The sequence below is a fragment of the Dipteris shenzhenensis genome, chromosome 6 (genome assembly GCF_047967505.1).
Source record: "Dipteris shenzhenensis isolate YYH24624 ecotype China chromosome 6, Dip_SZ_1.0, whole genome shotgun sequence".
Lineage (NCBI taxonomy): Eukaryota > Viridiplantae > Streptophyta > Polypodiopsida > Gleicheniales > Dipteridaceae > Dipteris > Dipteris shenzhenensis.
This window is the reverse complement of record NC_141601.1, coordinates 40,935,883-40,946,271: the sequence shown is the minus strand read 5'-3', so window position 1 is coordinate 40,946,271 and position 10,389 is coordinate 40,935,883. Positions and strand designations below refer to the sequence as shown.

General features: G+C 44.2%; 1 protein-coding gene across 1 annotated transcript; it reads left to right on the top strand.

The window, feature by feature from the left end:
* Positions 1 to 256: 256 nt before the first annotated feature.
* On the top strand, positions 257 to 1,992 carry LOC147901173 (Haloacid dehalogenase-like hydrolase (HAD) superfamily protein). Its single transcript, XM_087375778.1, has one exon. The coding sequence runs from the start codon at positions 398 to 400 to the stop codon at positions 1,613 to 1,615; it is 1,218 nt and encodes a 405-aa protein (XP_087231904.1). The 5' UTR covers positions 257 to 397; the 3' UTR covers positions 1,616 to 1,992.
* Positions 1,993 to 10,389: the final 8,397 nt, after the last annotated feature.

Here is a 10,389-nt window from a genome sequence, read left to right as displayed (position 1 = left end):
GGGTTTGGGTTTGGCGAGGCGAAAAAGATTTTTGAGGGGAGGGAAGGGGACACGTGGCGAGATGGCAACCAGGGGGCTGGAGAGAGAGAGGGGGTAAAACGGAGCAGTTATTGTGATCGAATTTTTTCAGGGGGAGGTGACGTGTCAAACAAAGGTAAGGTTTTTTTTTTTTGGGGGTTTTGTTTTGTGGAGAGCAAAAACGTTTGCGTGTACAAATTGAGTTCGACTTTATTTTTCTTTTTCTTCTTCTTCTTCTTCTTCTTCGTTGTTGTTGTTGTTTTGCCGTCCACTCTGTTTTTCTCTGTGTTTTCTCCGCCGCCATAGCCAATTTAAAGCTCCTTCTAGGTTTCCCTTCCGCCATAGCCTCTTCTTCCTCCTTCCCTTTGCTTTAGATACTATGGCTTCCTTCCTCTCCCCCCCTCCCCTCTCCCCTTACGACTCCTCCCCCTCCTCCTCCTCCTCCTCCCCCCTTCGCCTCCCTGACCTCCCCTCCCATCACCTCTCCTTCCCCTTCCTCCCCTCCCGTCGTTTCCTCTCCTCCTCCCCTTGCTCCCCCCTCCCCTCCCTCCTTTTCCTCCAATCCTCCTCTTCCCTCGCACTCCGTGACATCGTCGCCTCCCTCCCCATCTCCTCCATCCGACGTCGCTCCCCTGCAGCCGCCCCAGATCGCAGCGGTGCCTGGGCTTTCGCTATGGAGTTGGCCGAAGAGGCGCAGATCCCCAGCGAGGGCACCTCCCAGCCCTTTGATTTCACCGCCTTCACCGATAGGCGCGCTATGCCGCTTCCTCCGCTGCCCAGGAACAATGCCGACGATGCTTCGTTGCACAACCCCCTTCTCCGATTGCATAGAATGGGTTGCGGATGGCTAGCAGTTATCATGGAGTGGGATGGTGTGATTGTGGACGATGACAGTAAGATCGAAAGGGAATCATGGGCAGCTCTTGCAGAGGAGGAAGGTAGAAGGCCCCCGCCGTTATTTATCCTGAGAAAAGTTGAAGGCATGAAGAATGAGCAGGCCATTACGGAGGTTCTGTGCTGGTCCAGAGATCCGAGACAAGTAAAGCGTCTAGCGCATAGGAAAGAGGAGATATTTCAAGAGATGCAAGGTGGAATCTACAGATTGAAACCTGGCTCCCGAGAATTTGTTCTAACTTTGAAAAAGCAAAACATCACAATCGCGCTCGCTTCGACAAGGTCTAGAAGGGTGGTTGAGAAAGCTATTGAAGCCGTTGGTCTAGAAGGCGCTTTCACCGTTGTAGTAGCCGCTGAAGATGTCTACAGAGGGAAGCCTGATCCGGAGATGTACATGTACGCTGCCCAACTACTAGGAGTTATTCCTGAGCGATGCATTGTTTTCGGAAACTCTAACTCGAGCGTGGAGGCTGCGCACGATACGTATATGAAGTGTGTAGCGGTTGCTGGTAAACACCCCATATATGAGCTGGGAGCTGCGGACTTGGTGGTGACGAGGCTTGACGATCTTTCCTTTGTAGATTTGAAGAATTTGGCCGATCTCGATGCTCCAGAGTTTCAGCCTCCAGAACCTGAGCTTGAATTGGAAGAGGAGGAAGATCCAGTTCCTCAAACCCGCGTAGCTCTTGACGACCGGTGGTAGTCCTTCTCTGTACACAATTGTTTGTAGCAGCCTCTAGATATTGTCCAGCTTCGTAAGCTGCTGGTTATATCTTTCAGATACTCCATATTGTATATGGAGTGCTGCCTCCTATAATACCAGATGCCGGCAACTGGCCGCACTTCCTGTACAATGGCCTGCATCTATCTGTAAGTCTAGTGTACATAAGAAGAGCATGTACTGGGCATGTTCACGCCAATTCAATGATACCCTCAGTGTTGTACATAAAAAATTGACTCTCTATGGACCACATTTGATTCATCATATAATGTTGGCCATTCTTATCATGTTGGAAGTGTAGTTCTGGCTATGCAAATTGCATTATCAAATTGAATACATTGTCAGCGTCGTTTGGATATCTTTGGTGCTCTTCTCCTGTTTGTTGTATATTAATGTCCCAAACACACATGCACCTTATATAGGTCCATGCACGATACGTTGTTTCTGCAGCTTTTGGACCTAACAAATTAGATGGAGATCACCTTTTGGCAGTGTGAGGGAATGGGGCCCAAAGTTTTCCCTGCCCGAACAGGCTGGGGGAGTTCTGACAGAAAGCCTGCTCTCTGAGCCCTTGTTCTGAAAGAATCATGGTGTTTAGCTTCACCTGGAATGCATACTTCTGTAAGATGCTGTGAATGCTTTTTCATGTATGACCTCTTTTCAAGCAATAGAGGGAGGTCATCTAGGAGCGCAGATTTCATGTTTTTAGAGGATGAGTTTGGGAATGTTCCTGGATTCATCTAGGTATATGACCTCTTTTCAAGCAATAGAGGGAGGTCATCTAGGAGCGCAGAATCAACTGAGCAGGCAGTACATGTTACCTCCTCTCTGATTTTGCCTAAAGAGTTTGAAATGTAAGATGGCACTAGGTTTATTTTGGTTCCTCAACTGCTTATTGTTTTGTCGGTGTGATGCTAGTGAAGCATGCCTGTATCATATTTGCACACAAAACCTGTTATGTATTCCAATGTGGTTGAGATTGCTGTATCTTTCATTGGCAGCCCTCGCACAATTTCTTCACCTGTGTGTCAGGGACTCTGGAGAATATGAATATATAAATATAAAGCAATCTGAAAGAGCTTATAACTCAAGCCACAGGTCTTCATAAGATCCATCCCATCCAAGACAAGGCTGGGAGTTGTGTTGAAAAAGGCAGTGCCCGCCTGCGAGGCCCTACAGGGGACATTAGGGAAATTTTGGTTGGTGTTATTATGCCCTGATTTGTGGCAGGCACCAGGGCTGGAGAGATGCTTTTTCAGGGCTGCGATGCTGTTTGTTCATGTGCAGAAATTGCTGTGCGGTAAGCAGCCCCCACTGTGAGGGAACTGGACCCTGCAGTGGGCCCTTTATAGGGCAGTGAGCAGGTCGGCCAGCAGCAGACTGGTTGGTTGGCCGGACGGGTTGGCCAAACCATAGAATGGGTTAGACCCGATAGGGGGGAGCTGGCAAGCTCAATAAGGGATCTCCTGTGAGGTTAGCCAAGTACCGCGCTGCGTCCATGACCAGACACTGTGTCCCATACCACAGTAGTCCACCAGTCCAAATATTTGGCTAGACACAGGTCTGCTCAAGGTCCCAGTATCCAAAGGAGTCCATATCCCCATAAATGAGCCCACAGGTCATATATACAGCCGGGGTGTCCTTATCCTAAGGGCTCCCATACACTTGGTATACTCACGGACCCCTTTCAAAGGGTACAATGCTTGGACCTCACCCCACTATTAATGCCAGCTTATGTTACGACCTTGGGCTCAAAACAGTATGCCACCTTGAAAATCATAAGAATCCCTCGAATTAAGTCAAACAGTCGTGGTATGGTTAAATATGGAGTGATTTCTCTTCAAGTTTATACGTTCTCTTGTCCTTGTACAAGAGTGCTTTTCTCTCTCAATTTAGTATTTCATGTTCAAAAGGGCTATGGATTCTGGAATCTCTGAAATCCAGATGGCAGCTTATGCTTGAGGACAGCTTTGCTTGCTCATTTATTGGCCTGCCGTTAGGTAGCCTTAGTGAAAGTTCAACTTTCGGTAGTCAAAAATAATTTCTAGCATTTTTCAGATGTGTTTTTGGCCTGCCCCTGGCATGGCCTTATCAATGGTTCGTGGGTTAAGAAGTGAAATTCCATATGTAATTTGATTCGTTGAGGCTCCACTTTTTCATCCCCCTTTCTCTCTTGTTGCTTTTTTGGTCCCATCATTTTCTCCCCCCGGCCTCCCACCCCCGGCCCCCCCCTCTCTCTCTCTCTCTCTCTCTCTCTCTCTCTCTCTCTCTCTCTCCCCCCTTCAGCTGCTTCTTATTCTCTCTCTCCCTCAAATTTCAATTTGCCTGGGCAGGCTTGATGAATCCTATACAACTTGTTTTTTCAAATTCTTTGATTGTTGGTGTGTTGACTTTAGAGCATCTCTTTCAAATTTGGGTGTGCTTTTTTGGAAGTGCATTCATTCCCTCTCTCCCCTCTTCCATGTTTTTGTTAAAATTCGGACGTGCATTCATTGAACATTCCCTCTCTCTCCTCTTCCATTTCTCTCCATCTCTCACTTTGGGCAGGATTCACCTTTTTCTCCCCCCCCCCCCCCCCCCCCCCCTCTCTCTCTCTCTCTCTCTCTCTCTCTCTCTCTCTCTCTCTCTCTCTCTCTCTTCTTTTTCTCTCTCTTGGCAGGCTACATGAATAAAATTCATCTTGTTTTTATTTTTGACCTAGCCCTAGCAACGACTCAATTTGGGCAAAGCAAGAAATTACGCATTTTAAGATTTTTTGGAAGTGCATTTTTCCTATTGGACAATATGTTGATATGTGGCTTCTTTTCTTCATTGGACTTGAATGCAAACTTTAAAGTGGTTGACTTTCTCTCTTTCTCTCTCTCCCCTTTATCCCCTGCAGTCTTCCTTCACACCATTTCTAGTGGATTCCTTTTTGTTTGCTTTTTTAAATCTTGGGCAGGCCTTATGAATGATTAATATCATTCACCTTATTTATTTTTCTCATTTACTCATGTTCTTTCGCTTGTATATAAAAAGATTTAATTTGTAAGATTGGATTTATTCTTGTCTTATAAACAAATAAATAAATAAATATATATATATATATATATATGCAAGAAAATTGTTGATGCAGCACAAAAATGATGTCTTTGGAATGTGGAAAAGCGCCCCCCTTGGCCCCTGCCCTGCCCCGCTGCTCCGACAAAACTTGAGACAGTTTTGTTGCAAGTGTTTTGTATGTGGCTTTTATAATGCTGCTGTTGGCCTGGAGCTGTGTCTAGTGAGTAAGCAATTTGAGACAACTGTAGTAAGGTTAGAGTCCTGAGTACTACAGAGTCCTGAGCCAGTGTGTGCAGCTGCAGTTTTGAGCATGCTAATGATCGTTATGTCTTCAACTATGTAATGTTGGATAAGGACCCTCATGGGGAGGCAAGATATGCTTCTAAGGTTGGGGAGGTCTTGTTTAGATGCTTCGTGATTGGACCATTCGGGAATGTCAAGGTGGCAGGTGGCCATGCATTGGTCATTGTATGTGGACCAACCAGCTTCAGCTGTTGAGACGACATGGGTGCTTGTGAGCAAAGGTTGGCTGAAACGCGTGACTGCATGGCGGTGAAAGAGGTTCCAAGGCGGTGTCTCCAGGTCTATATAAAGTCTGTCTGAGCCACGAGTTCTCTCTTTGTCCAGCCAGTGGTTTCACTGATGAGAGTCGGCATCAACGTGGTACTCTGCAGAGTCTCTATAGCTGCAGCTTTTAGGTTAGCTCTAGAGTGAGATGGACAAGTCAGTAGAGTCAATAAGAGTCTTTTGTAAGAGCAACAAACTCCGTAGAGGTGAGCTCAAGCAGTCAGTCGACAGCAAGGAGATTTCTTACATGAGTACATCTCTTCTTTGTCTGAGTTTATTGCGCAACTGATTTTCAGTTCTATATCATCCAAATTGATACTGTCAAAGAATCTCAAGGTTTCATAACCATTTCAGTTTTCTCACTGTATGCAATATAAAGTCTGTTGAGTCCACAAATCCCAACATTTGGTATCAGAGCGGGATTGATAGATCTTTGTGATTGAGAGAGCAGTTCGATAAGGGATTGTGAGCTTTGGTAGAGTTGTTTTGTGACGACTCATCGGAGAGGTTTTCTTTGAGAAACTGCAACTTCCAAGAGATTGGAGAATCTGAGCAGTCGGCCGCTAGTTTTGAAAAGCCAGTGGACGAAGCCTATGAGGTATGAAGAATCTTGACGCAGTGGAAGCATTTGATGGACCTGCAACTGCGTTCATGGTTATTGCAGCATGAAGATTTCCTCGTTTTTATGGTTGCGAACAGCTTGTTTTATTGTGCTCTTGGGGTGGTCATTCTCCGTTAATCTACAAAGTTGCCATGCGTGAGTTAGGTTTTGTCAGAGCTTTTATCCTGAGCTGGCTCAGAGGATTGGAGCTTTTTACATCGGTCGTTCATGCCATCTTTCAAGCTCGGGACCCTGGCAGAAGAATATTTTGTCAACTTTGAAGGAGAAGGATATACTTGACAGTTGTTTGTTGATGACGACATTTGTTGATGCCAAAGGTTCCTTCAGTTTGACACCAATTGACCCTGAGGTCTCTGGTATGTCACATGAGTACTTTGTGGGTGCATAGTTTATTGCAGCAGCAGGCAGTTTTGGTCCTCTGTGGGCAGTTTTGTTTTGGCTCTGTGTGAACGATGTCTACTTCTTGCTGGCTTAGTGGTGCCAGTTGTTATTAAGAAGATCAGGCTTTTTAGATCATGGACATGTTTCAGAATTGCTGTGTGAGCAATTATATCAGATGATCGTGATCCATTTGTGGGTTGGTCATGTTTCAGATGTCCGTGATGTGTGTGCTCGAGTCTTCTTTGTATTTGTCTCCCCATTTCGGTTCAGGGGTGGATTGTTGGAAAATGACCCTCATGGGGAGGCAAGATATGCTTCTAAGGTTGGGGAGGTCTTGTTTAGATGCTTCATGATTGGACCATTCGGGAATGTCAAGGTGGCAGGTGGCCATGCATTGGTCATTGTATGTGGACCAACCAGCTTCAGCTGTTGAGACGACGTGGGTGTGATCAAAGGTTGGCTGAGACATGTGACTGCATGGCGGTGGAAGAGGTTCCAAGGCGGTGTTGCCAGGTCGATATAAACTCTATCTGAGCCACGAGTTTTCTCTCTTTGTCCAGCCAGTGGTTTCACTGATGAGAGTCGGCATCAACATGATACTCTGAAGAGTCTCTATAGCTGCAGCTATTAGGTTAGTTCTAGAGTAAGATAGACGAGTCAATAGAGTCAATAAGAGTCTTTTGTAAGAGCAACAAACTCCGGAGAGGTGAGCTAAGGCAGTCAATCGACATCAAGTAGATTTCTTACGGGAATACATCTCTTCTTTGTCTGAGTTTATAGCGCAACTGATTTTCGGGTCTATATCATCCAAATTGATACTGTCAAAGAATCTCAAGGTTTCATAGCCATTTCAGTTCTCACTGCATGCAATATAAAGTCTGTTGAGTCCACAAATCCCAACATGTAATCCTAATTTCTTTTGTATTCTTCAACACAAAACATTTGGAAAAACAACCCTTTCACACACACTCTACCTTAATGCTGGATTAATGAACTCTTTTTATTGTAATGCTATCTCAAGGTGTGCATTTGATAGCTTGAGCTGTGTTTGAATGGTGGAAAGGGCATTCTTGGGATTTGGGATTCATGGGATTTGAGGGCATCATTCTTGGATTGGCTTAGCATTTTCCAACAAAGGGATGGTGTTTTGAACTTCGGGTGGCACGCCCTTCATATTCATTTACTTCCAACCAAAGCAATCCTTATACTTGTAAAGTCTTAGGGTGTTATATCTTTAGCTATGTAGACTGGTTTAGGGTCTTCACCAGGCCTGACATCTTTTACTTCAGTTGTTGGGCTATTGAATGATATCCCTTTTTTATCACCAACTATCCTATTCATCTTCTCAAAGACCAATCTTTTGGTCTTGGACATTGTTATAATGAGCCTTGCGGCAAATCTTCTCTCTCCACTTCCTCATCGCCATCCTCTAATTTACTATCCTTGACTGTTGCATTAGCCTTTACCTTGGAATTGAGGTTCTTCCGTTGCGTCACCATGTCTTGAGTCTTTGCTTTTACCAACCCGATGGGGTTTACAAGTTTGCTCACTACAAGCCCCAACCTGGGGTGGAATCGTGATGGGATGATGTAGCTCCGACATGTTCACAGGGCAAGTTTTTTGTAAGATATACCTTGTGATCAAGCACAAACTTGGAGTCACGAACAAAGTGGCCAATGCATTAAGCATGAGGAGGGCATCATGAAGAAAAGGATGACGAGGATGAAGGAAGTATACAGTCATGATGAGGATTTTGGAGAATCCTACAGAGTTTTTGTAAAGGCAAATGCAAAATCATACTGAGACAATGGCACCAGTGCCATTCTCTAAAACTACATATGATCTTTTGGTGATAATGGTACTAACTCGTGATGGTAGGATAATGGTACTAGTGTCATTTTCCAAATAATCATGATGATGTGTAGAATGTTCATTATCGTGTCATTTGAACATAACACATGAGAGAGAGAGAGACAGAGGGAAAAGAAAATTTATTAAAGTCTTCGGAAGACCGATGGGTCTATGAGACTGTGAAAATCTTGGCACAAGTGAGCTGTGAGGGTGGAGCTACTAAACGAGCATCCACACCAATACAGAATGCAAAAAATGCAGAATGGTAGTACTAAGTACTAATTACAGCATTATCATGTCGATGGTCGACTACATATCAATCTCATCATCATCATCATCATCATCATCATCACGACATCAGGTGGATGAGGTAATGGGAGCATGAAATTGGCGATAGAGTGATGTCGACCACTCGAGGGTGCGGCCCTATGACGTCTCCTGGTCATAGCTCTGCGCCTAACCAGGGCTACAGTAACCCCTGTCGACCAGGCTCCAACGCTAAACATGGAGGGAATATCCCCAAGGGTGATCTGCGCGTCAACCCTTTGTCTGAGCTGTCGAGTCACTGGCTTTGGGTCACGATCATGTCGAGGCCTCATCTCGTGGAGGTCCAAGTGATATGGCGGAAAGAACTTCGTGATAGAACTCTGAGAGGGGTTTGCCAAGGAAGAAGTCTTCTCCTGTCTCCATGATCAGAGTATCCGCTCGTGGTACCTGACTACCTCATGAATGAAGCTTGCCAAGCATCTCTGATCTGGATAGGAGAGGAATCGGGACAAAACCTCATAGCTATCTCTGAAGAGGCAGTAGAAACGCCCTCGGATCTCATAGTGAACAGGACACCTTAAGATGAAGTGCTCCTCTGTCTCAACCTCCTGCATGTCACATAATGTGCATAAGAGAGAGAGAGAGAGAGAGAGAGAGAGAGAGATATTAACGTTTGCAAGAGGCCTCACGAGCCTATGGGACAAGGTATGGAATTAAGTAACTCATACAAACCATTGTGGGCCGGGGCAAAGGGCTCACTAAGGCCCTTGCTGAGTACTAAAATGCTATACTAGTACAAAATATTAAAAAAAGGTAGCAAAATAGCATGAGGGTGGCATGAAAATATCAAGTGCTCAGAGCTAGAGCTAGAGTCCCAAGTGCATGAACCAGCTCCATGTATCCAAGCTCTATGGTGGCTCTTTGATGAGATGCAAAGAGCTCACGTATCTAGAGGCAGTCAATAGAGCGAGCGAGAAAAAGTGAGCAAGCCCAAAAAAGCGAGCGACAATTAGTTGAAGTGATTGGAAAATCAAGCAAGCAAAGAAAGAATCTAAGTTTTTTATAAAACAATTGCTTGAAGTATAAAGTATTCAAGAGAGTGGTTATGTGTCACATTTCTTGAAATTGAGTAGTCTAAAGTTAAGGACTATTGTAACATGACCCCATTTGGGTTTGGCAATTATCATGGGAGATCACTCATAAACATGTAACATACCATTTTTGTGCATTGAGGGGTATTTTTTAGTGGGGGGACTTACATGTTGTTTGTGTGCATGAGGGGATTTATAAAATAGCAACTTAATGTAATTTATATATGTAGATATTTTAAAATGTAAACACTTACATGGGTTCAACCATTTACATGACAAAATGTAAATTGCAAGAATAGGGGTAATTTTTAATACATGCTTGCTTGCACATGCTTTATGGGTTTATGAAGAGTGATCCCCATAGTGCAATTAAAAGGTAGAGGATGTCAAATTTGGGTTTTTTTTTTGCCGAAATAGACAGTGTCTTCTTGCTCCCCATTATGGGAAACCTTGCTTTAAACTTGGTGCAAAAAATTGGATAGAATCTCACAAAATTCATATGATGCGCACAATTTTTTTAGATGGTGCAAAAAGGCATGATATTGATCTAAATCATGCCTTGTCATTTGATTTGATATGTAACATTAGGCCATTTATATTTGACAATAAAAAGATGTAGGGATGTTAAAAACTCATCTTTTGGGCCAAAAAAATCATATGTTGACATCTTGCAAAAATACAGGGATGTGAAAATGCCCTCTTTTGGGCCAAAACAGGGAGCGCCTTAACGCGCTCCCTATTTTGGCCCAATAGAGGGCATTTTCACATCCCTGTATCTTTTGATTTACAAGTCCAAATAGGGTCATGTTACATATCAAATCAAATGGCAAGGCGTACTTTAGATGATTATCATGTCTTTGTGCACCATCTAGTAAATTTTAATGCACCAAAATATGAATTTGTGGTTAATTTGTTGCATTGGTTAGATTAGTGGG

Coding starts and splice junctions, on each gene's coding strand:
- LOC147901173 (XM_087375778.1), top strand. CDS start 398: ATGGCTTCCTTCCTCTCCCCCCCTCCCCTCTCCCCTTACGACTCCTCC.